Source organism: Macrobrachium nipponense, chromosome 12 (assembly GCF_015104395.2).
Source record: "Macrobrachium nipponense isolate FS-2020 chromosome 12, ASM1510439v2, whole genome shotgun sequence".
NCBI classification, from domain to species: Eukaryota; Metazoa; Arthropoda; class Malacostraca; order Decapoda; family Palaemonidae; genus Macrobrachium; species Macrobrachium nipponense.
Window position 1 is genome coordinate 103,065,583 of NC_087205.1, and position 26,562 is coordinate 103,092,144.

A 26,562-nucleotide genomic window follows, 5' to 3' on the forward strand; every position below is an offset into this window, starting at 1 on the left:
ACGAGCGCGTGTCCTGAAGGATTGCTTTTCGTCCTCCGAAGCGTCCTCCCGCGCAAGGGGTGGAGCGCTCGGAGAGACTCGCGTCCGTTGAAAAGGACTTTCCGTTTTGAGGACGCTTCACGTCCTATGTCACCACTTTCGTCAGAGGACGCGTATGACGCTTTTCCTCCTCAGAAGAGAGGTAGAGTTTTTTTTCTACCGACGAGGACGTTGGTTTCCGCGACAGGCGTGTTCAACCTGGGAGGCAGGTAGCTGTACCTGCTAGAAGGAAGGAGGCGTCCCCTCTGCCCCTCGCCTTCTGCAGGGTCAGTCCTGCCCCTTCTTCTGCTCCTTCGTCACCTACGAAGGATATCCTTGTGTCCCTTCAGGACAGATTACGTCTCTTATGGCTCAGAGGACTTGCCCAGCAGCAGTCGAGCCTAAGCGTAGAAAGGACGTTAGGCTGCCCGTCAAGAGGACGAAGCAGTCTCATTCTCTCTCGTCTCGTTCGTCTCTCTCTCCACCTCCGGATCGTCACCGTTCTCGTTCTCCGAGTAGATCTTTCGCTCTCGCTGTAGAGGACGCTCGCCAGGACGCTCGCCAGGACGCTCGGCGTTCGAAGCAGGACGCTTTGCGCTCTCGGCAGGGCGCTTTTTGAGGACGTCGCCCAGGACGCTCGGCGTTCGAAGCAGGACGCTTTGCGTTCTCGGCAGGACGCTTTTGAGGACGCTCGCCAGGACGCTCGCCGTTCGAAGCAGGACGCTTTTCGAACGAGGCAGGACGCTTTTGAGGACGCTCAGCAGGACGCTTGCTTGGCTAAGCAGGACGCTTTTGGCGCCTCTCGTCAGGAAGCTCGCGCTTCCTCTCGTAGGGACGTGTCTGCTAAGACAGTTCCCGTTGCTTCAAAGGACGCGCTACGTACGCAAGATGTCCGTCCTTCTAAGGATCGTCGTAAGGGCGATTCTGTACCTGAAGCGGGTACTTCCAATCAACGGAAGTCTTTGTTCAGGCCTGAGACTGCTGGACGTACGCCCTCTCCGGATGGACGTTCTCCAGTTCCTCTTAGAGAGGAAGGGGAACTTAGTAGTCCAGGGAGTTCAGTCGAAGAAGAACCTCCTGTAGCTTCAGCTGTCTCGGGCTATAAGGTTCTTGTCAGGCTGTTACGTTCATCCTTCGGGGATAAGTTCCAGCCAGCAGCCCCTAGGTCTCCTCCCTCTCAACTTTCGTCTTCCAAGTCCGTTAAGACCCCTGAGTTCGTCGAAATGAAGACGTCGCTTTCGACCAAGAGGGCTTTCAAGAAGCTTCAAGATTTCATGTCTCGAAGGAAGGACCAGGGCAAGACCACTTTCGCCCTTCCTCCCTCTAGACTCTCCGGGAAAGGAGGAATTTGGTATGAAACCAAGGAGGACGTGGGAGTAAAGGTTCCTTCGTCCGCTCTTGGGAACTTCTCCATTGTTCCGACACGGCATACAAACCTTCGGTCCTTTTACAATAGGAAGGTACTAGCGGCAGCTGGATAGGTCGTAAGCTTTCGAACAAGGGGTTCGGTAGTTAACTGCTTGTCCGACAGGCGCGCGCGCGCGACTGGGAGGTAAACAAATCACTTTTTGCTTTCGGCCTCACAGCGAGTAGACGTGTGTGTTCGACGCTCTCTGCCCGCTTCTCGTCGTTTGCTTTCCTTGAGTATATGGTTGTGTTTGTGTATGAAAGAATCATTGTAAGTACAATCATTTCTCTTTATTCATTTAATTGTGATTTGTATTTAGGTCAATCATGGAATCTCCTCGCCTCGCTACCCCACGGAGACTATGCCCGGGTACCGAAGGGCGTAAATGCGGAAAGTTCCGCTCATTCCCGGAAATTGACCCACATATTTTGTGCGCTCGGTGGTCGGGGGGGCGCGAATGCACCCGAGCCGAGCCCTGTGAAGTGTGTAATAAATTGGTCGGAGGGCGAAGTGGACTTTGTATGGGGGCAGGAAGAAGCGAAGGCCTGCATAGGAGTCGTCGGAAAGCTCTCCCGCGACTCCTTTGGTTACGGACACTTCGTCTCTTTCCTGTCGCCCGCTCAGCTTCCATGTTTGGCGCCTTCCCCTTCGGGGGGGGTTTCTGGGTCCTTCTCCTCACCTGACTTGTCGAGAGTGGAGGAGGGCGCTAGATACCCTGACGTCGAGTTGTACTCTGGGTCCTCTATCCGTTCGTCTTCGCGCGAGCGGGTTAGAGGATCCTGCTAATCACCCGACTTTTGCTTCCTCAGGTGCGGTTGCCGCGAAGGACGACCTCGGACAGGTGTGGGCATCGTTGGGACTGCAGGGCGTGCCGAGTGTCCAGGGCTGCTCTATCATCTCGCTGGCTCAGTGGCGGTCACCCATGCGACGGTTACGACCACCACCACGACCCTTACAACACCTGGCTACGCTTCACCTCCTCACCTGGTGTACACCCCGCACGCGGTCTCTGTAATACCTACTACATCGGTGCAGGGGCCAGTCGCCGTACCACGGGGGAGTGATGCCGCCACCTGGGTTTGCTGTGTTGCCGCGACCGGACTTCGTTGTCCGAAGAGCTCGCCCCTGGACCTCCCACCAGTACCAAGGATGTCTGTTCCGCTGGTCGTCCAACTGGACAGCCTGCACAGCCTGCCGTACCTGCCGTACCTGCCAGCTGCCGTTCACGGACGTGACGTTGATGACCACTGCTGCCGTTACTGTACCTGCTCCTGCCGTCTCTACTGCTGTTCCTGTGATGCCTGCACCTGCTGACGTTGTTCCTGTTCCTGGCCCCGCTGCTCCCGATGCTGATCTGTTCGGACAGGTGCGTCCGGGCCCTGTTGCTTCGGCAACAGCGCCCAGCGGCTCCGCTCTGGATGACAGATCTGACGTCGGTCCTGAGGAGGTTGACCGAAGAAGAAGAAGAAGAGGAGGAAGGTGTCGTCGTCGTCTTCATCGTCTTCTTCGTCGTCGTCTGCCGCCTCTTTCCCTTCTTCTTCTAAGCCCTCCCCCCGCCGAAGAAAGAAGAAGTCGTCTCCCCCCCCCCCCCCCCCCTAAGAAGTCTCCTTCGGGAACCTTCTAAGGGCCCGTCTCGCTCTGGTGAGACGGGGGGTTCTTCCGCTGGTCACCCTGCTCCTTCGGGGGCAGGAACCGTCTCTTCTTTCCGCGAGGAAGAAGACTACGGGGACCAGAGGAGTGCCGGCTAACACCGGCACTTCCTCACCTGCTGGTAGTGGTTCGGCCACGGCAGCAGGATCCGTCTCGGCCTCTCGTTCGCGAGAGGTATCGAGTGTACGGTCGCCTAACAGCGACCGTGCAGCCAGGAACCAGACCTCTGAGTCCGCTCAGCGTCAGGTTCACGGCACGGAGCGGAAGACTGGTGACAGCCGCTCACGCGACTCTCACCAGACCAGCTCTCGCTCTCGCGGCGAGCAGCTGGCTACCCGGCGGCGGACGTGACGGTCCATGACCGTGGGCCACGGGCTGAGGCTGGGAAGAGGTCCCCCCGTTCGCCGGCACCAGCCACGGCTGGTACCAGCGAACTGACGCGCCATGAGGACACGCACCGGTCTCACCGTGACAGTAGAGCTCGCCGGTCGCCTGACCGTCACTCGCACAGAGAGCGATCGGGTACGGCGACCGGCACCAGCTCTTCTGACACACGAGACCGGGGGCCTCTGTTCTCGGTCCAGCCGTTCTCCACAGCGAGACGGCTCGACTAGGTCTGCAGCTCGATCGTCACCGCGGGTTGACGATCGCCTGCAGTCTTCCAAGCCCGCTGGTTCTGCCAGCGAGCGAGGAGGGAGCGTCAGGTCTGCCTCTCCCACACCTTCAACCTCCTCGGGTTACACCCGGGAGGGGGGCGAGGTATTGAGGAGTGATCGTGAGGGGTGCGCCCCTCAGGATCCCACCACGTCGTCGTACGTACCAGGCACGGTTCTCGGACCAGCCAGGTCGTACGCACAAGTGGTTGGAGGAGACCGAGAGGGGTCTGTCGCTGTTCCTCCCCTTGAGGGAGGAGGGTCTCGGGAGATGCTCCTGTTTGAAGGACTGGATGGTCCGACTCCGCAGGACGCAGTCACTCCTGAGATCCAGAGGAACTTTGCCGAGGTTATTGCGCTGATTCGTCAGCACAACGACCTCGGGGAAGGATCGCCGCTCCCACCATCCGAGCCCACGTCCCGGCTCGAGTCGTTCTGGGGCCCGAAGAGGGAACCCAGACCGACGGTGGGTTTGCCGCGTTCCGAGCTTGCTGACTCAGTGCTGGACCAGGTTGAATCGCTTGTTTCCGGACAAGACGGTTCGCTCAAGGCTAGCAAGTCGAGCAAGCTGCTTCCACCTCCTCTGCTGCGACAGCGGCGGTTTTACGTGCCATCTGAAGACCCGATGCCGCCCAAACAGGTGAACCCGGAGTTAGCCAGGCTGACTCCGGGTGTGTCTCTGCAGCAGCTCCTGTCCGAGAACCTATGGTTCTCGCAGGCAAGAGGCACTCGGTACCTGGAACTCTACCGCCATGGCAGCTTTCCAGGCCGTCTCCTGGCTAGATCTGTGGTCCCTCACAGTATCTAAGGTCGCAGCCAACTCCGGGGGCAATTTCTCCTGAAGATGACTCGGCCTTCCTTTAGGAGACTTGCCAGTCTGGAGAAAGAGCCATGTCCTTCCTTGCCCACCAGACGGTTGAACCTGTGGGCCAACCTGGTTCTCCAGACGAGGGACGCCGTCCTTACTCGGGTTCCAGGGCGGCCGGAGGGCGTGAAGCGGCGTTGGGACTTCGCAACGGACCTTTACGGAGTTCCAGTCTCTCTTTCCAGGAGAGATGGTGGACGCTGCGGTGGACAGACGGCGCACTGACGACAGTGACCGTCTGGTATACCAGGCAGTCTCGAAGGCTTCTGGCAGCCTCGGACTGCGGCCAAGTCTAAGAGCTCGGCTAGCGCTTCCTCGGTGGACAAGACGGTAGCTGCGTCGAAGCCCCGGGGAAGACTCTGTCTTCTTCGACTTCTAACAAGGGGAGCCGTAACCAGCCCTCCTCCCAGCCCTCCCTCCTCCCGGGTGGAGGCTACTGGAAGAAGTCGAAGAAAGGGGGGAAACGCTAGGGACGGCGTTCCCCCTCACCTGCTGCCGGAAGTGGGGGGGTGCCTGGCCAGCCATTGGGCAACTTGGCAGCGCTACGGCACCGAGACCTGGATTGTAGATGTCCTTCGGGACGGATATCTATTACCCTTCGAATCTCGGCCACCCCTCACCTCCAACCCGGTCCAACAGCAGTCGTACGTTCCAGGGTCATCGAAGGACGTAGCACTGAGACAGGAGATCAAGACCATGCTGAGCAAGAGAGCTGTAGAAATCGTCACGGATCAGTCACCGGGCTTTTACAGCCGACTCTTCCTGGTGGAAAAGTCTACGCGAGGCTGGCGCCCGGTGGTGATAGATCTCTCTCCCCTGAACCGGGTTGTTCGCCAGACCGGTTCACGATGGAGACAGCACGCTCAGTGCTCGACTCCATCAGGGAGAACGATTTCATGCTTTCGGTGGACTTGAAGGATGCGTATTTCCAAATACCCATTCATCAGTCCTCCAGAAAGTACCTCCGCTTCATCCTCGACGGGACGGTGTACCAATTCAGGGCACTTTGCTTCGGTCTCTCAACCGCCCCCACAGGTGTTCACGCGAGTGTTCACTCTGGTGTCTGCTTGGGCCCATTCGCACGGGATTACGTCTGACGAGGTATCGACGATTGGTTAGTCCTGGCGAGCTCCCGCTCGCAGTTGCTACAGGACAGGGATCGACTGCTCGAGTTCTGTCGCGATCTGGGGATCGTTGTGAACTTCGAAAAGTCTGATCTCGAGCCCAAGCAGAGGATGAAGTACCTGGTATGCTGATCGACACGGTAGCAGGCGAGTCTTCCCCGCAGACTCGCGGATCAGCAGATTCAGGGAGGCAGCCAACCAGTTCCTGTCTCGACAGGAGCAGTAGCTCAGCGGTGGCAAGTCGTGATCGGAACCTCCGTCGTCACTCGAGAAGTTAGTCCCTCACGGGCGCTCTTCACCTGCGGTCTCTTCAGTGGAGGCTAAAGGAGAGTTGGTCGCAGGCGACGGATCCCCCAAGCTTTCCAGTGTCCACTGACACCGGAAATAAGGCGGAGGATCTAGCTGGTGGCTGGACGACAGGAACCTCTTAAGAGGAGTGCCTCTGCGCCACTCCCCCCCCGGAACATGCAGCTGTTCTCAGACGCATCGACCGAGGGATGGGGCGCACCACCTGGAGGAGTTGCTGACTTCAGGAGTGTGGGACGAGAACGACAAGCACCTTCACATCAATGTACTGGAACTCAAGGTAGCGTTCCTCGCTCTCCAAGAGTTCCAGGACCGCTTGGTGAGACACTCAGTGGTGTTGATGTGCGACAACACCACGGTAGTGGCCTACGTCAACAGACAGGGGGGCCTAGTGTCTCTCCCGTTGTAACAGTTGACTCGGCAGGTGCACGAGTGGGCCGAGGCACACTCAATAGAGCTGTCGGCACGCTACATTCCAGGGGGAGGAATGTAGTAGCAGACACGCTCAGCCGTCGGGATCAGGTGATAGGGACCGAATGGTCTCTACACCAGGACGTGGTGGAAAGGCTCTTCGACCTATGGGGGCAACCAGTCGTGGATCTGTTCGCCAACCGGCACAACAGGAAGCTCCAGGTGTTCTTCTCGGCCGTGCCGGACCCATGGGCAGCTGCAGAGGACGCTCTTCAACACCCGTGGGACAACCTCTTCGCCTATGCCTTTCCCCCGTTCAGCCTGATTCGCAAGGTGATCAGTCGAGCACTGGTCACCCCGAATCTCAGGATGATCCTGGTGGCTCCCAAATGGCCACAGGCCATTTGGTATCCGGACCTGCTGGCTCTTCCGCAGGAGAACCGAGAGAGATTCCCCTTGGCACAACCTTCTCGCCCAGCCACACGTCGAGCGGTACCACCGAGCAGTCCAGTCCCTACGTCTTCACGGCTGGCTGTTATCCACCATCTCTTGCGAACGAGAGGCTTTTTCTCGTAGCGCAGCAACAGAGATGGCTGGAAACGTCCGTCAGTCCTCTGCAGCTGTGTACCAGGGGAAGTCGGCTGTCTTCTGGGGTTGGTGTCGTAGACGGGGTCTATCTCCTCTCAGAGCCACTCTTCAGCAGTAGCGGATTTCCTCGTCTTCGCCGAGAGAAGCTCCTCTCAGTCCCCACAGTCAAAGGATACAGAGCCGCCTTGGCGCTCGTCCTGAAACTGAGGGGATTGGACATCTCGAACTCGTTCGAGATCTCCTTGCTCATGAGGAGCTTCGAAAGGTCTTGCCCACCCAGGGAACTCAGGCTCCCTGCGTGGGATGTGACTCTCGTCCTTAGGAGTTTGACTCGAACGCCGTTCGAGCCACTCCGAGAGTCGTCAGACAGGGATCTGACCCTCAAGACCCTCTTCTTGCTGGCCCTGGCATCGGCGAAGAGAGTACGGGAACTTCATGGTCTTTCCCATGATGTACGACATTCCAGGGGATGGGGATCTGTGACGCTCGATTTCGTTCCGAACTTCGTTGCGAAGACTCAGAAACCGTCGATCCCATGACGACAGGTTCGAGTCGTTTCACGATTCCCTCCCTAATGGACTTCACCGATAATGATGCGGATGAGATGCTGCTTTGTCCTGGGATGGGCGCTACGGACGCTATCTGAAGAGAACTCGACACCTCAGGCCTGAGTGTCGACGCCTCTTCGTTAGCACCGGGGTAACCAAGAAAGGAGTATCCAAGAACACTCTTTCATTCAGGCTGCGTGAGGTCATCAGGGGGAGGGCGTATGAGGCTGATGGTAGTGACGACATCCGTACGTCCCGTCCGAGAAGCTCACGAAGTCAGAAGTATTGGCCCCTCGTTGGCGTTCGTAAGAAACGTTCTCCGTGGACGCAGGTACTGAAGGCAGGGGTCTGGTCTAACCAGACTACCTTTTACGTCCTTCGACCTTCGGGATATTGCCCACAGGTCCTTGGATACCTTTTCTTGGGACCCGTGGTGGCTGCTCAACAAGTTGTGTAGCAAACCCAGACCCTCGCAGGCTGAAACAGCATCGAGTCCTGGTGTGACTGTGATGGATGTGTGGAATGAGTGAGTGACTGGCTCTCTCTTCCCATCTTTCCTCCTCCTCTACCTGTGGGCAGAGGGCCACGGTCGTCACTACGCTGGATGAGGACGAGATGCAGGTGAGCTATATGACAGAGCCCCATCCTATCCCTTTCACTAGGGATGGGAGCAGAATATCCAACCACTTCCTCCTACAAGGGGGGGGAAAGTGGATGCCTACAGGAGTCAAATCCATGACTTTATATTTGCTCCTGTACAGGAACAAGTTCTTACATTGCTGGTACGAAGAGATACGCTTGCCTCTCTCTTAGTACTCGGTCCAGAGGTCTGACCATTGATCCTGCGGTGCACACCCCGATCAATCGACAGAGGCTTGGATCCCTCCCTCGCTCTTACGACCAGGGAGGCTTCCAAGGTTGGGCGAACACCAGTCTGTTCACAAAAGACTCAGATTCCACCCACCAAGAAGTGAGTCTTCCTATTGTAAAAGGACCGAAGGTTTGTATGCCGTGTCGGAACAAATGACAATTTGTCCAAAATTGCATTTTTCCTAACTATACAAACCTGAGGTCCTTTTACATAGCCCCACCTCATGCCACCCCTCACTCTGCAGTTTTTGCTTGGGCCAAAAGCAAAAGTGATTTGTTTACCTCCCAGTCGCAGCGCGCGCGCCTGTCGGACAAGCAGTTAACTACCGAACCCCTTGTTCGAAAGCTTACGACCTATCCAGCTGCCGCTAGTACCTTCCTATTGTAAAAGGACCTCAGGTTTGTATAGTTAGGAAAAATGCAATTTTGGACAAATTGTCATGTTTAGTGGACGCTCAGAGGAGGTCCCTCTTATCGTCTGCTAAGGTGTCCTGGACTCCTGTGGAGACGGACCACCACTTGAAGGGACTGCTTCGCACTTTGAATGTCTTTAATTTCTTAGACTGGTGCTTGGGAGTTTTAGATCTTCAGTCTAGAAGTTCTGATTCTCTCATGTCTGGGGGAGAGCTGTCCAGCGTGTGTCATGTATGGACAAGGCCGTCAGGATGGTTTCGGAGGAGCTAGTTTCTCATTTTGGAACGGCTTTCCTAAAGAAAAGAGCTCTTTTATGCAATTTTACCGCGAAGTCGGTTTCTCCCGCTCAGAAAGTGGAATTGCTCTTTGCGCCTCTTTCGGACCATCTCTTCCCCCAGGCTATGGTAAAGGATCTGGCAACGAGTTTGCAGGTGAAGGCGACCCAGGACCTCTTGGTACAGTCTTCAAGAGACGCCCAGCAGTTCCTTCCACATCTTCATTCAGTAAACCCCCACCCGAAGAAAGTCAAACCCTTTCGCGGGGCACCCCCTCGAGAGCAGCTCCTCGAGGGAGAGGTTTTTCGAGAGGAAGAGCTTCATTTAAAACCAAATCCACCAAATGAAGATCTTGTCCTTCAGACACCAGTCGGGGCCAGGCTGAAGTTCTTTGCGGAGGCATGGAGGCAGAGAGGGGCGGATCCTTGGACTCTCAGATCGTAGAGCAGGGGTACAAAGATCCCCTTTTGTTACATCCTCCTCCTTTAACATCAACTCCCAGAGACCTCTCTCCGTCTTATCAGGGAGAGAAGAAAAGTATCCTTTTCGAATCTGTTAGACCAGATGGTCGAAAAAAGAGCGGTGGAACAAGTCTTGGACCTGGGGTCACCGGGCTTCTACAACAGGATTTTCCTGGTGTTGAAGCAGTCGTCGGGTTGGCGCCCAGTCCTGGATGTGAGCAGGCTCAATCTTTTTGTAGAAAAGATCAAGTTCAAAATGGAGACGCCTCAGTCGGTGCTAGGAGCCTTGAGACCTGGCGACTGGATGGTGTCTCTGGACCTGCAGGACGCGTACTTTCACGTCCCCGTTCACCCCCTCTTTCAAGGAAGTACCTGAGATTCGTCTTAGACAACAGGTTTGGCAATTCAGAGCCCTTTGTTTCGGTCTCAGCAGGCGGCCCCGATGGTTTTCACAATGATAATGAGGAATGTAGCGAAGTGGGCTCATTCGTCAGGGATCAGGATATCCCTCTACCTCGACGATTGGCTGATCAGAGCATCGTCGAGGCGGAAATGTCTGAAGGACCTTCAGTTAACGTTAGCCCTAGCAAAGTCTCTGGGTCTTTTGGTCAACTCCGAAAAGTCGCATCTGACCCCGACACAGTCCATCGTGTATCTGGGGATTCAGATGGATTCAGTGGCTTTTCGGGCATTTCCATCCCAGGAACATCAGCGGCTGGGTTTAGAGAAAGTCGCAGCCTTCCTAGAGAGAGAAGCTTGTTCGGCGAGGGAGTGGATGAGTCTGCTGGGCACCATTTCCTCGCTAGAAAAGTTTGTCTCGCTGGGAAGACTGCACCTCAGGCCTCTTCAATTTTTCCTTGCGGAAGAATGGAAAGTCGAACAGGAGGACCTGAATGCGATCCTAAGGATCTCAAGCAAAGTAAAAGGCCACTTAAGATGGTGGCTCGACCCTCAGAAGTTGCGAGAGGGCTTCTCCCTAAATCTTCTGAGCCCCGACCTAGTGTTGTTCTCAGACGCTTCCTTTTCCGGTTGGGGAGCAACACTAGGGGGGGAGGAAGTGTCAGGCTCCTGGAGAGGGGAACAGGTAGCCTGGCACATCAATGTAAAGGAACTGGCAGCGATATTCCTGTCGCTGCAGTTCTTCGAAGACAAACTGTCAAGCAAGGTCGTTCAAGTCAACTCAGACAGTACCACAGCCCTTGCATATCTAAAGAATCAGGGAGGAACTCACTCCAGATCCCTTTTTTCTCCTTGCGAGGGAAGTTCTGCTATGGGCAGACGCAAGCACATCAAGATCCTGACGAGATTCGTGGCAGGGGTTCAGAATGTCAGGGCGGACCTTCTCAGTCGACGAAATCAGATTCTGCCAACAGAATGGACCTTGCACCAGGAAGTCTGTCAACAATTATGGACATTGTGGGGACGTCCTCTAGTCGACCTGTTCGCTACATCGAGGACGAAGAGGCTTCCTCTGTATTGCTCCCCGGTTCTGGATCCAGGGGCAATTGCAGTGGACGCGTTGCTCTGGAACTGGACAGACCTGGATCTTTACGCCTTTCCCCCATTCAAGATCATGGGGGAGGTCATGAGGAAGTTCGCAGCTTCAGAAGGGACAAGGTTGACTCTGATTGCCCCAATGTGGCCAGCAGAGAGTGGTTCACAGAGGTCATGACATTCCTTGTGGACTTCCCAAGAACGTTGCCCTGGAGGAGAGATCTACTCAGACAGCCTCACTTCAAAAGGTTTCACCAAAACCTCTCCGCTTGGCTCTGACTGCGTTCAGACTATCGAAAAGTTGGCCAGAGCGAGAGGCTTTTCAAAGGCAGCTGCGAGAGCAATCGCTAATGCTCGAAGAGCCTCTTCAAGAGCTGTCTACCAGTCTAAGTGGTGCAAAAAGGAAGGAATTTCCTCTTCCACGACCTCTGTGAACCAGATAGCAGATTTCTTACTCTATCTAAGAAATGTGCAGAAATTGGCAGTTCCTACAATAAAGGTTATTAGGAGTATGTTGTCTGCCGTTTTTTCGCCACAGAGGACTGGACCTCTCCGACAATAAGGATCTACACGATCTCTTAAGGTTGTTCGAAACCTCCAAGATTCCACAAGCACGACAACCCTCATGGAATCTCGATGTGGTTTTGAAACATCTTATGCTAAGTCCCTTTGAGCCTCTCCATGAAGCTTCTCTAAGGGACTTGACGAGGAAAGCGCTTTTCTAGCTTCTCTGGCAACGGCGAAGAGAGTTAGTGAAATCCAAGCGTTCAGTAGCCTAGTGGGCTTCAAGGGGGACAACGCTGTCTGCTCGTTGAGCCCGTCTTTCTTGGCTAAGAACGAGAACCCGTCTAATCCTTGGCCGAAGAGCTTTGAAACAAATCAAAGGAATGTCGAGTCTCGTGGGTCAAGAACCAGAGAGAGCCCTGTGCCCTGTCAGGGCTCTCAAGTTCTATGTTAATAGAACTAAAGAGATAAGAGGTCCCTCAGGTAATCTCTGGTGCTCGGTGAAGAGACCAGATTTGCCGTTGTCGAAGAATGCTGTTGCTTTCTTCTTGAGGGACGTCATTAAAGAGGCTCATTCATCTTGCCAGAAGACTGATTTGAGCCTCTTTAAAGTGAAAGCTCACGAAGTCAGAGCCGTAGCTACTTCTCTTGCCTTCCAAAGGAATATGTCTATCAAAGATATACGTACTTGATAGCACCTTTTGGAGGAGCAATTCCGTATTCGCCTCACATTACCTCCTGGATGTGAGAACGATTTACGAGAACTGTAGTTCTTTGGGGCCTTACATTTCGGCAGACACAGTTTTGGGGGCTGAAAGGTAGCTCTCTCCCTATCCCTTATCTTAGTTAGGTTAGTTTTTTATTGTGTTTTTGGTTGATGGTGAGATCTTCTGTGGAAATCTCCCATTCCTTAGTTTTAATGTCAGGGGTTTTGGTTAGTTGGTCAGGTGGTGGTCGGTTGCTGTGTTACTGCCATATGTTTGGCTAGATGGTCTTGTCACATTGAGGTCACGTCCCCGTTGACAGAGCATCCAGAGTGCACCAGCACTACAGGTCCAAACCTGGCTGGCAACTCTGATAAAAGCAGAAGCAGGCTTAAGTGACAGTAATCACAGAGTCTACTTTGCTATCAGGTAAGGAACCAAGAAGTAAATCTTTTACTTAATTTAAGTTTCCTAAAAATCCTATTCTGTCTCTACCCACCATCCGAAGGTGGGATTCAGCTATATATATATCTGACAGGTAAGTTTCATGAACAAAATGTTATTGTTATAATACAATTAAGTTTGTTCATACTTACCTGGCAGATATATATAATTAGAGTGCCCACCCTCCTCCCCTCAGGAGACAAGGGTCATGAATAAATATGAACAGAAAATGGGAATGGTTCCTGATATCCGCCTCCCAGCCCCCCGGCGGGAATGGGTACTACCACCTGGCCGCCCACTACGTGTGCCGCGAGTTTGAAATTCTGTCGGACGTCAGAAATACGGCTATATAATATATCTGCAGTAAGTATGAACAAACTTAATTGTATTATAACAATAACATTTTAAGTTTAGTGTATTTTGAGAAACAGTAATTTGATTCCAGTATATTTCCAGAAAATTTTCATATTGTTTGGTTTCATTTGATTATTAGTTCATGGATGGCATATCATTTCTGGGATGTACTATATGAATTAGATGATAGTACATGTGTGAATTGATATGGTGTAATGTTTTTAGTATACATATCACCTTCATTCTACCAGCAAGTCAGTTATAAATTACTGTTCTAACTCTACTTCTGCATCATTGTTCTTGTGTAGAAAAATCTTTTAGAGATAGTTTCTTTTGTTTTTTGCTTCTCGGAAACTTTTGATGCTCATGCAGAGGACAAGTTCACAGATGTAATATTAACCCTCTTACGCCGATTGGACGTATTAAACGTCGAGTCAAAATGTCTCCCGTATGCCGATTGGACGTATCATACGTCGGCTCAAAAAAGTAAAAATTCGCGGAAAATATACTTATAGCCTACAGCCGAAAACTTTTGTATCACGCGCCTTGGGGGATGCTGGGAGGTCACGGATCAAGGCGTTGTTTTGTTTACAATCGCTACGCAGGCGCGCAAGCGCGAATTTCTTTCTTATCGCACTAAAAGTATCAGTGACACATCTCGGAAATTATTTCGTCACTTTGACATAATTATTGCACCATTTTAAATTATCCTTTACATGAAGATTATATATGAAAATGTGCGCAATTTCATGCACAATACAACTAAAAAAATACTCATGATTGTAGCTTTTATCAATTTTGAAATATTTCATATAAATAACGATAAGTGCAAAAATTTCAACCTTCGGTCAACTTTGACTCTACAGAAATGGTCGAGAAACGCAATTGTAAGCTAAAATTCTTATATTATAGTAATATTCAATCATTTGCCTTCATTTTGCAACAAATTGGACGTCTCTAGCACAATATTTCGATTTATGGTGAATTTATGAAAAAACTTTTTCCTTACGTTCGTGCGATAAACTCTTCCGATAAATTTTTTTCGTGCGATTGTCCTAATGTTTGCACCCTTTTAAATTTGCCGTTACATAAAGTTCTATATATGGAAATGTGCGCAATTTCATGCACAATACAACAAAAGACAACCATGGTTGTAGCTTTTATCAGTTTGAAATATTTTCATATAAAATAACGTTAAGTGCAAAATTTCAACTTCGGTCAGCTTTGACTCTACCGAAATGGTCGAAAAACGCAATTGTAAGCTAAAACTCTTATATTCTAGTAATATTCAATCATTTACCTTCATTTTGCAACGACTTGGAAGTCTCTAGCACAATATTTTGATTTATGGTGAATTTATGAAAAAAAAAAAAACAAAAAAAATTACGTTCGCGCGGTGGTAACTCTTCCGAAAAAATCAGAATTTTTTTGTGCGATTGTCGAAATGTTTGCACCATTTAAAATTAGCTGTTTCATAAAGTTTTATATATGAAAATGTGCGCAATTCATGTAGAATACAACTAAAAATGATTGAAGGTTGTAGCTTTCTCTTTTTCGAAATATTTGCATATAAATCACGATAAATAGAAAAAAAACCACGTTCGGTCAAATTTGACTCTACCGAAATAGTTGAAAAACGCAATTGTAAGCTTAAAAAACTCTTACGGTCCCCTAGTAATATTCCGTCATGTTTCTTCATTTTGAAACAAATTTGAAGTCTCTAAAAAACAATATTGTGATTTATGGTGAATTTTTGAAAAATATATTACCTTCACTCCGCGCGCCGATTCGCGGCGCAAGTCTCCGAAATACGTACATGGCATTATCCTAATATTTGCTCCTTTTCATATTAGCCTTTTTATAGAGTTTCATATATCAAAATGTGCGCAAATTCATGAAGAATACAATAAAAAATAATTGAAGGTTGTAGCCTTTTCCATCTTCGAAATATGTGCATATGAAAAAATATATATATTAAAATTTCGACATTCGGTCAAATTTAACTCGTCCGAAATGGTCGAAATCTGCAATTCTAATCTAAAACTCTTACAGTATCGTAATATTCAATCATTTGTCTTAATTTCGAAACAAATTGGAAGTCTCTAGAACATTATTTAGAATTACGGTGAATTTTTGAAAAAAATATTTTTTGCGTACCGCGCGTTACGAATTCGTACACCATTTTGTGATAATATTTTTCCGGTGTTACTTTTATTGTTTTACAATGTATATATCAAAATGATCGCAATTAGTGTACAATACAACGCAAAAAAAAGTAACTGGTTAGCTTTGACCGTTTTCTGCACAGCGTGATTTGAATACAATTATGTATGAATTTTTTTTTTTTCGCTACCATATATCGCATTATTTACATATGATAATGATATTATTTTTCATTTCTGATGGTTGCATTCTAAACTTCAGGCAATGACAAAAAAAGGAGCCAAAAATGAACTCTTAATCTTCAAAAGTACGCGCGCTGTAATTTTTTGAAAAAATTATTTTTTCCACTCCGCGCTCACTCCAAACCAGGCCCGGCATACGGGAGACGTTTTGATTTTTAGGGCTCCGGCTTAAGAGGGTTAATGAATGTGGGACTCATTGGTGACCCATCACTATACTGTCAGTCATTTTATATTATGATTATCATTAACAAGATGAATATCAATTACTATTCAAAAATTTTTCTTCAACAGTCTAGTTCCAAACCACTAAATATGTTAATATCAGTAAAGAAAAGCTTGTTTGTCATAAAAGCTACCTTTTCATTAGCGGCATATTTGTAAATAAGGAATCAGCATCTTAACTAAAGTTGAACGTACTATTAGAGTGAATTGGTTTTCTATAAGGGTTATCTGCTATTACAATTTTTGGGTAGATTCTTAGTCAAGGTTCCTGTGGTGCAGATGTGTAGTATCTTGTTTCTTGGATTATTTCGGCTCTGCAAAATTTCACTGTAGTGGGGTATTGTGTCAGTGCACTTTTCATGGTGCCTGGTAGACATTACTGAACGGTGTTTGCAGCATCACTTTGGCTTCTAGCTACATCTGCGTTTTAGCCTGTTGTTTGCTTCACCTCCATTATTGGTTTCTTTCTTCAGGCTTGGTGTCCAAAACCTCGAACTGTTGCTTCTCTGTGTAATTTGGGTTGTCACCTAGTTCCACCTGTAAATGTATGTACTTAATATTGTATATTTTCTGGATTGCTTTATCTTGCTGTCCAGCCACTCCAACTCCCTTGGAAGCCCATACAAATCACTGTAACGTGAACCAGATTATATGATGATTGTTATGACTGTTCAGGTAATAAACCTCTTTTTCGGTGAATTCAGTGTACTGTTTATCTCATCTTTGACTTGAAAGTTTACGCTGATTTGAGGATCATCTGCCTCAAAAAATTTACTGGATTTAGATCAAACATTTTCCATCATTTGGATGTAGTTATTGTAGTTCAAAGTAACCAGTTCCTTACCCTTGCCTAGCCAACATAATTATCATTTTTGTTCCCAGAAATTTCTTTAAACTTTTGTAAAATATCATGGTTAGAAGATAGGAAGTTAATCTGAGACTTTCGAAGAACTTTGTGTACAGTGATCTAAATGGACTGCTGGACTGCTTCTATGTAAGTATGTAGAGGAGGACTTTGAACAATTTCTGCAGCAGCAGCAGCATAGTAGTTACATTTAGGACATCATACATATTTTCAACTTTGAAGGTTTTTATTCTACTTGAGAAACTTATTTGGGAACAGATATGAGGACCAAGGAGCAGTTGCTATTCATTTAACTTATAATTAGTGCTCCACTCTGTGTTGCATACTTATTGCGTGATTCCATCTGGTTCAGGTTTTCATCAGTGTCCATATTCTGTAATTCCTAAAATAAGAGTAAAAGAAAAATCCAGTTTTTAGTTGGTTTGTGTATGTTCTCATGTAATTTTTCAAACAATTAAATGCATTTGTATCTTCATTGCAATAGAAGAAATTTTGGTGAACTGAAATTGCAGATTTTAGAATACTGTTGCCTAACTTAATTTACCTTGCATGATTCGGAAGTTTCTGTGCTTCTCAAGAGTTGTCGAGCAGTCCCGTTCAGTAAGAGATCTCAAACCTAATTGGGACCTGACCATGGTGTTTACCTGTCTCGCTCGCCCTCCATATGAACCTTTACAGGGCTCAACAAATAGGAATTTAACCCTCAATATGGTTTTTTTACTGACCTTGGCTTCATCAAAGAGGTTGGTGGATTACAGGGACTCTTTTTGATGTTCAATATATGTGATGACAGATTCGAGTCTTTTTCGATCCCTTCTCTTGGGTATTTTGGTGGTGATGACATGATGTTAGGAGTCTAGGCCCTACCATCGCTTTCAAGAATTTGTCAGTTCACAGCTATTTGAAGGCAGGTACCTGGCTTTGCCAAACCACCTTCACATCCTTTTGTCTGTAGGAACTGGCAACAAACAAATTGGTGGCTAATGTAATTTTTGTCTCTGACAGTTCTTTGCCATCATCAAGACACAATGTAGATATGTACCATTTCATAATCTGTTAAGCCAGATATCTGGCTGTTCAGTAAACTTGTGCTCAACAGATCTGAGGCTTATGACTCTTTTCTATGTCTTACCTATGGCCAGAAAGTGAGTCCAGGTTGTCTGAACCTCCATTCAGTTCTAAGACTTTCTTATCCTCCCTCCTAGAGTAAGTCTTCCCTACGTTAAGACTAAGGTTTATTCCGTTTATGAACAAATAACAAACTTTAAATCAATTTGTATTTTTCACAACTAACAAACCTTTGGTCTTGACATATATGACCCACCTCAAGCCACCCCTCATTCTTCCCTGTGCTAGAACGAAACTGGTATGATGATGCGAAGCGGAGATAAAGCAGGTTGCATAACTTCCTCCTATTCCCCTACTGGCTGACGCCCATTGCCACCAATTCCTTGTCTTATTTTTAACCAGACTCCAGCTAGCACCAGAGAATTGAGGTATCCAGTGCTAAAACCCACACTCACCACATTTTAAAAGACAGAGAAAAAATGCTTTTAAATTTGTAAATTTAAAAAGGCCATAACTTATTTTTCAAGATATTTTCTTCAGTTTTGAATTTTTGGAATGTTTAGAACCCCAAAAATATGATTTTTATACATTCAACTTACCTGTCAGATATATACTTAGCTATTTGACTCCGTCGTCCGACAGAAATTCGAATTTCGCGCACACGCTACCTGTAGGTCAGGTGATCTACTTACCTGCCGCTGGGTGGCAGGACTAGGAACCATTCCCATGTTCTATCATATTTTTTCTGTCGGCCATACTGGCAACATCGTTGTGGGTATCTCCGGCTGGATTCGTATTTTGCATCGCAATTGATCTTCGTTTGGACTTCTCGGTGACGTATTTGCATTGATTGTACTGGCATACGCGATTGTGGACCGTTTATTGGATTTGATTTGGATTGTTCAACATGATGTCTGATTCTGGAAGTGTGGTGAGAATGTGTGTGAATGTGGGGTGTAAAGTTAGGATGCCGAAGGCATCGGTTGATCCTCATACTATTTGTAAGAAATGCAGGATGTATGAATGTTCTTTTGATAATACTTGTAATGAATGCAAGGATTTGAGTGCGGAAGAATGGAAATCTCTAACTTCATATTTGAAGAAGTTGGAAAGAGACAGGGTGAGGAGGTCTTCTTCCAAACCCTTGCCTAGTTCTGTATCTAGCGGGGTTATCAGTAATGTTATACCCTCTTCTCCTTTTACTGCCCCATCTAATATAGTTTCTCCTCCTTTAATAGATCCAACAGATTCGGCATTAGAGATTGCTAATCTAAAAGCCGCCCTTCGGAAAATGGAAACCAAAATGGCGGCCATTGAAGGTAAGCAGTGTGAGTTAAGTGCTGTGGATAGTGATATAAGTGTCCCCAGTGCTGTGGAGGGGGCGTCTGATTGTCTCCACAACGCTCCCAGGCCTAGACCTCTTTCAAGCTCCCAAGCCCAGAGGAGAAGGAATGTCAAAAGCCGTAAGGAGGTTGTGGAGGATCCCCAACAGTCAGACGTCCCTTCGGCTTTTTCTGTTTCGCCACAGAATGCCAGAGAACGCTACAGAAAAAGCGTTCTTCGAGAGTGTTTCTCCTCTTCGGAGAATTCTTCTCCTAAAAGAGGTTGGAGATCGGCGGATCTTTCTCGCCCCCTGAAAAGAGGTTGGGATGAACCCAGGATTACATCGAGTCCTGAACGTTTTCAAGAGGAGGATCCTACGGTAATTAAGAAGGCAAAGAATGTGCTTCCTTCCCCCACAGACTTGTGGGAACCGGTAAAAGACCGATCTTCTAGTCCTATGGTGGACAAGAATGTTAAATAAACCGAATATGAAAAATGCCTTCCTTCGTTACCATTGCCAGGAAATTCCAATTCCCACTTTCTTTTGGGTTGTTTTGGGTGTTTCGTCAAGAGACCCTCCTAGAAGGAAAGACGCTTTCCTGCCTATAAAGAAGTCTAGGCTGTTGAGGGGTCAGACTCGCCATCAAGATTTGTCATCTTCGGACTTGGAATCAGATTCGTCAGCCTTACATAGACCGAGCAAGATCCGTTCTCCTGTCAGGCGCAAGGCGCCAGCCAGGCGCGAATCTCCAGTCAGACGTGAGACTCCAGCCAGGCGTGAAGCGTCAGCCAGGCGCGAGGCGCCAACCAAACGCGAAGAGCCTTCTAGGCGCGAGACGCCAGACAAGAGCGTCGAGCTTTCTAAGCACGAAGCGCCAGCCAAGCGTGAAGCTCCAGCCAGACGCGAAGCGCTAGCCAGGCGCGAGTCGCCAGTCAGGCGCGTCGAGCCTTCCAAGTGCGAGACGTCAGCCAGGCGCGTGACGCCGGTTTGGCGCGAGGCACCAAGCAGGCGCGAGGATCCTGTCAGGCGCGAGACGCCAGCCAGACGCGTGACGTCTCCCAGGAGCGAGGCACCAGGCAGGGGCGAGGATACTGCTGGGCGCGAGACGTTAGTGAGGCGCGTGACGCCAGTTTTGCGCGAGACGCCATCCAGGCGAGAGGATCCTGACAGGCGCGAGCAGCCTACCAAGCGCGAGGCGCCGACTAGGCATGATCCAGTCAGGCGCGAAGCGTCTACTAGTTGTAAGGACGTTGACGTACTTAGTCCTTCCCCTACTTGAAGCTTTTCTCCTAGAGAACCTACTTCTCATGATAGAGAATCGATCAGGAGAGAGCGATCCCCATCTAACCTTGGCCTTGAAGAGGTTTCTGAAGAAGAAGTCTCTACCAACGAGGGACTTTCTAATTACAAAGTCCTAGCCTCGTTACTTCTCAAGGAATTTGGGGACTCTCTTAGTCCTGCTGCTCCTCCTTCACCGAGATCGCTGTTTTCGAGCACGAAAACCCCGAAATCCTCTGCTTTCTTAAAGATGAAGCCTGCAATTTCAATGAGAAAAGCCCTCCAGTCTTTGGATTCCTGGCTTTTGTCGAAGAAGGAAACTCTTAGAACTGTTTATTGCTCTCCTCCCTCCAAGCTGACAGGGAGGAGAGGTATATGGTATAAAACGGAAGAAGCTATGGGCTTGATGCTCCCCTCGTCTGCAGATTCAGATTTCTCTAGGCGTCTTGGAGTATGTCTGAATTAGATCAGCACCTTAAGGGAATATTCCACGTATTAGAAGTGTTCAACTTCTTGGATTGGTCCCTTGGGGTGCTGGCTAAAAAGACGAGTGAGCCAGATTTTCTTGATCCGGAAACCTTGCACAGTGTCCTATCTTGTATGGATAAGGCTGTGCAAGATGGTTCTGTTGAGTTAGCTGCCCTGTTCGGATCGGGAGTAGTAAAGAAAAGATCTCTTTACAGTTCCTTTCTGACGAAAGGAGTTTCTCCTTCTCAGAGGTCCGCCCTACTTTTCACACCTCTGTCAGAACATCTGTTTCCTTCGCCTTTAGTAAAGGATATTTCGAGATCCCTTTCGGAAAAGGCAACGCAGGATCTTCTAGTGCAATCCACGAAGAAGATTAGACCTGCAATTCCTGTTCAGAAGAAGGTGTCTCGTACTCCAGTGGTGCCCTTTCGTGGAGCGCCCTCGACTCGACCAACTATGAAGAGAAAGCCCTTCGACAAGCGAGGGAGGTCTTCCTTCCGCTCTTTTAAAAAGAGCAAGTAGCAGCCATGTCCTCCAAGCACAGGTAGGGGCCAGACTTCAAAACTTTCTGGAGGCCTGGTCCTTAAGAGAAGCAGATCCCTGGACTCTGTCTGTCCTACAGAAGGGTTACATCATTCCCTTCGTAGACAGACCTCCTTTAGCAACATCTCCGAAGGATTTGTCGACGAGTTACAAGGACCCTGGACTGAGAGAGAGACTCCTGCAGACGGTGGTGTCGATGAGGGACAAGAATGCAATAGAGTTAGTGCAGGATCCATTCTCCCCGGGGTTTTACAACCGCCTTTTCTTAGTACCAAAGGCTTCGGGGGGATGGAGACCCGTTCTGGATGTAAGCATCCTGAACCAGTATGTGGAGAAAAAGAAGTTCTCCATGGAAACTTCAGCTTCGGTTCTGTCAGCCCTATGTCAGGGAGATTGGATGGTCTCCCTGGACCTTCAGGATGCTTACTTTCACGTTCAGATTCACCCATCGTCAAGAAAATACCTCAGATTTGTAGTACAAGGACAAATCTTCCAGTTCAGGGCCTTGTGCTTCGGCCTATCAACCGCTCCTCAGGTATTTACGTATCTGATGAGGAATGGGGCCAAATGGCTTCATTTAGAAGGGATCAACATCTCGATGTATCTCGACGATTGGCTAATCCGGGCCAAGTTGGAGAAACTATGTTTGGAGGACCTACAGACTACTTTGATCCTGACAAGGACGTTAGGATTACTCGTGAACCTCGAGAAATCTCAGATGATCCCCAGCCAGAACTTAGTTTATTTGGGGATTCGGATGGATTCTCGGGGTTTTCGGGTTTTCCTTCCCAGGAAACAATTGCTCGGGGCTTACAGAAAGTCTCGAGCTTCCTAGAGAAAGAACGGAGTTCAGTGAGGGAATGGTTAAGCCTTCTGGGAACCCTTTCCTCACTAGAACAGTTTCGTTTCTCTGAGGAAGACTCCACCTACGCCCTCTTCAGTTCTTCTTAAGAAGAATTTGGAGTTGGAAGAATGGGCAACTTTCAGACACTTTCGGAATTCCTCTGGAAGGGAAGAATCATCTAAAGTGGTGGCTAGTACCCTTGGAAAAGAACGAGGGCTTGTCTCTAGAGGTTTGGAACCCAAACCTAATCTTGTTCTCAGACGCTTCAGAGAAGGGATGGGGAGCGACTCTAGGGACAAAAGAAGTATCAGGCCAATGGAGGAAGGATCAACAAGACTGGCATATAAACTCCAAAGAACTTTTTGCTGTTCTCCTAGCCCTAAAAGCCTTCGAGACAGAAGTATTAGGTCAAGTGGTACAGGTCAACGCGGACAACACCACAACGTTGGCCTATATCAGGAAACAAGGGGGGACTCACTCTTTTTCTCTGTTCCAGATAACAAAAGAGCTATTATATTGGACAAAAGACAAGAATGTGACTCTCCTCACAATATTCGTGAAAGGAGAGAAAAATGTCAGAGCAGACAGGCTAAGCAGGTTAAACCAAGTACTCCCCACAGAGTGGACCCTTCACATTCAGGTTTGTCAAGCTCTGTGGTCCCTGTGGGGCAGTCCTCAAATAAACCTATTTGCCACCTTCCTATCCAGAAGGATAGAGAATTTTTGCTCCTTAGTGGAAGACCCGAGAGCTATAGCGGTGGATGCCATGCTGCTGGACTGGGCAGGCCTAGATGCCTACGCCTTTCCCCCCTTCAAAATGTTAGGAGTGGTTTTAAAAAAGTTTGTGGTGTCAAAAGGGATGAGACTAACACTCGTCGCCCCCTTTTGGCCATCTCAAGATTGGTTCACAGAGGTACAGGAATGGACGGTGGACTTCCCAAGATCTCTTCCACACAGGAGAGATCTTCTCAAACAACCCCATTTCAAGAGGTACCACCAAAACCTCCCCGCTCTCGCTCTGACTGCCTTTCGACTATCGAAAGACTTGTCAGAGCGAGAGGCTTTTCAAGCAAAGCTTCAAAAGCAATTGCTAGGGCCCGAAGATCCTCAACTATTCGGGTCTACCAATCCAAATGGGATGTTTTCAGAAGATGGTGTAAGAAGAATAAACTGTCCTCCTCCGATACCTCTGTGACCAACATTGCTGATTTCTTGATTTTCCTTAGGGAGGAATCTCAATTACCAGTTTCAACCATTAAGGGTTATCGGAGTATGCTCTCTGCTGTTTTTCGAAACAGAGGTTTGAAGATAGCAGAAGATAAAGATCTCCACGACCTTATTAGATCTTTTGAAACCTCAAAAACCATTTCTCCTCGTACTCCGAACTGGAACTTGGATGTGGTTATAAAATTCCTGTCATCAAATAGATTTGAGCCTCCTCACAACGCGTCGTTTAGGGATCTAACGAGAAAATGTATTTTCTTGTTGTCCTTAGTGACTGCGAAAAGAATTAGTGAAATACACGCTCTAGATTCTCGAGTAGGATTTAAGAGTGATGCGGCAATTTGTTCTTTCCAGACTCTGTTTCTGGCGCATTTTTTGTTAGGAGCATTATTACTGATGCTCATAGTAACTGCACTGAGGACTCTTTTAGGACTCTCCGAGTGAAGGCTCATGAGGTTAGAGCTGTGGCCACTTCATTAGCTTTTCATAAGAACATGTCTTTAAAAGACATTGTGGATGCGACTTACTGGAGGTGTGATTCAGTTTTCGCATCGCACTACCTTAAGGACGTTAAAGTGACATATGAAAAGTGTTTCTCTCTGGGGTCCTTTTGTATCAGCTGATACAGTGCTGGGGCTGGGAACACATAACGATCCTTAGAAAATTTTGTATTTGATATTTTAATATTTGATGGTACATAGATCTACCTTGTGAGATGGGTTGTTGCTTTTCTGCTGACTAGAATGCTTGTTGTTGCACGGGCGTCCTTGCTTGGGTCAGTAGGGAATCAAGAGACATCTTACTAGCTAGATTGTACAAAAAATTTTATTTTTATTTTTATTTTTGTACTTTTAAGTGTACGAATGTTTGTTATTTGAGTTTGTGGTTGTTTGCAAGGAGTTAGGGGATAACTTCTTGCAATCTTAGAACTAACATGGTTAGGTTAAGGTGATCGGGATCGGTGTTGTGCTCCTTGTATAAGGTTCTTGTCAAGTAAGTGGATAAGCACCCATTGACATAGTCCTTCCAGGATCTGCCGAGTAAGCAGATAAGACCCCTTTGGCAGACCTACAAGAACTCTTAGCCATAGATCAATATCTCGCTGAGGCTCTTGAGACTGACTAGACTCCTGGATTGTATTCATGAAGTCTTCAGTCTAAACAGGTAGGAACCAATGTTTTATTTATTTATTACCTACAACAATTGTTGTGATTCCTGTTTGAATCTGTATTTAGCTGTCTCTGTCCCACCTCCAATAGTGTGAATCGGCTTAGTATATATCTGACAGGTAAGTTGAATGTATAAAAATGATATTGTTATGATACAATAAAGTTTTATACATACTTACCTGGCAGATATATACGATTTATACCTACCCTACCTCCCCTCAGGAGACAGACGGTATAGAAAAAATATGATAGAACATGGGAATGGTTCCTAGTCCTGCCACCCAGCGGCAGGTAAGTAGATCACCTGACCTACCGGTAGTGTGTGCGCGAAATTCGAATTTCTGTCGGACGACAGAGTCAAATAGCTAAGTATATATCTGCCAGGTAAGTATGTATAAAACTTTATTGTATCATAACAATATCATGTTATATATGAAAAAAAATTAGACTACACAATTTGATTGACTGTAAAATTGATGAGCAAAATTAATGCTAAAGTTTACAAAAGTACAGACTATATAATGCAAAATTGAACCATATTCTCATCATCAAAATATACGCTCACTTACACCATTCGAAAGAGGATGTATGATAAAATGCATTTCTCAAATTTGTGGCGAGTGTGGGTTTTAGCACTGGACGCCTCAATTTATCTCCATGCTAAGACCAAAGTTTTGTTAGTTATGAAAAATGCAAATTGATTTAAAATATGTCATTTTGTAAATGGAATACACTGTACATCTGTTCATTTTGGTGAACTAGACAACTAACTGATGTACCACATTTTTCCTTGTACAGGACTTGATTGAACAAAGCTGTAATCATATTGAAAATTGTCTTGAGAGTGGCTCCCTGACTCATCGTTTACGTTGGTTAATACAAGACACACTTGGTTTACATGCAAATGGATGGAGACCTTTGGTCGTGGAGCAGGGTCCTACACGTATCACAAGGGATGTTCGGGGATAGCTGTGTAGCATAACGTCGTCTCATGATTATGTTTTTTGTAGATATTTTGTCATATTTTTTATCTTGCAATAATTATCTCAACATAGGTTTGTAAAAAAGCTGGTTTTGCATTTAAATTATGATTAACAAATATTGCAGTAAAAATCATTGTTGATGGTTACATAGCCAAATCTGTGTAATGTGACAGCCAATGTTTTTGTTTATTAGATATAATAACTTGCCTCTTACAGAAATTTTTGTTTTAATGATAGAGGTTTTCTTCCAAAAAATATAGTGTGCATGTGTAGTATGGATGCTGTTATATTGGTTTAGGGTAACTTCAACCTTAAATTTCTTGTCTAAACAGAGTTATGTATCTTGTAACTGACACAACTTTATGATCATCTCAGAAACTTAGTGAAAGTTTCTATATAAAGGAGATATTTAAGTGTGAATCAAAATATTTGTTATTTAGCCATGTCAGCATAGCAACTTCCAAGGAGTACGTAATTCATGTATGGAGATATCAAAAAAGAATTTTCTTTCTTGTGGTTACCTCAACTATCTTCAATACTATTCAAGACTCTGGGATAACATTTCCACCTTTTCTTTCTCTAATTAGTTTTAGCTGTCTGATTCATTTTAGATTAGAAACAAGCTGATGTATGTGATATCTTGCACTTTAAAATATTAAAAAAAAGTTGAGTTGCCCTTTTATTCCAAGTACTAAGTCTTTTATTGCCCTCCAAAGGTATGAAATTGGACATATCAGTTTTAGTGTTTCATGTAATGGAAACTGAGTGTGGGCTCACTCATGTTGATTCTCAGACCCTTCATCTTGCTACTTAATCATCTCAGTCCAGTCATGTAGCACATGTCATGCCCATCACATCCATTAGGGTATTGAGAAGTCTGAGATTAACAGTCATTTTGTTATCTCTATTCCACAATTATTAAGTACTTACTGTATAGGCAATTTCATTAAGAAGAATATAGGATGACTTGTTATGGAATAGGGTAGAATGAAAAAGTTTATTTATATCTATAGGCTTCTATCTTGATATCAAATACAGGATCTGTTGTTGACTGTCATTGTAAATACATAAATCTTTA

At 47.3% G+C, this 26,562-nt stretch overlaps 1 protein-coding gene across 5 annotated transcripts in view; it reads left to right on the top strand.

Annotated features, from left to right (window-relative positions):
* The window catches only part of LOC135224721 (eukaryotic translation initiation factor 4 gamma 3-like), a 65,332-nt gene extending 39,157 nt beyond the window's left edge, over nt 1-26,175 (top strand). For all 5 annotated transcript variants that reach the window (XM_064264011.1, XM_064264012.1, XM_064264013.1 and 2 more), the window contains exon 7: nt 25,300-26,175. In XM_064264011.1, coding sequence (XP_064120081.1) covers nt 25,300-25,470 — 171 coding nt within the window. In that variant the 3' untranslated portion in view covers nt 25,471-26,175. The remainder of the gene's footprint in view (nt 1-25,299) is intronic.
* Nucleotides 26,176-26,562: the final 387 nt, after the last annotated feature.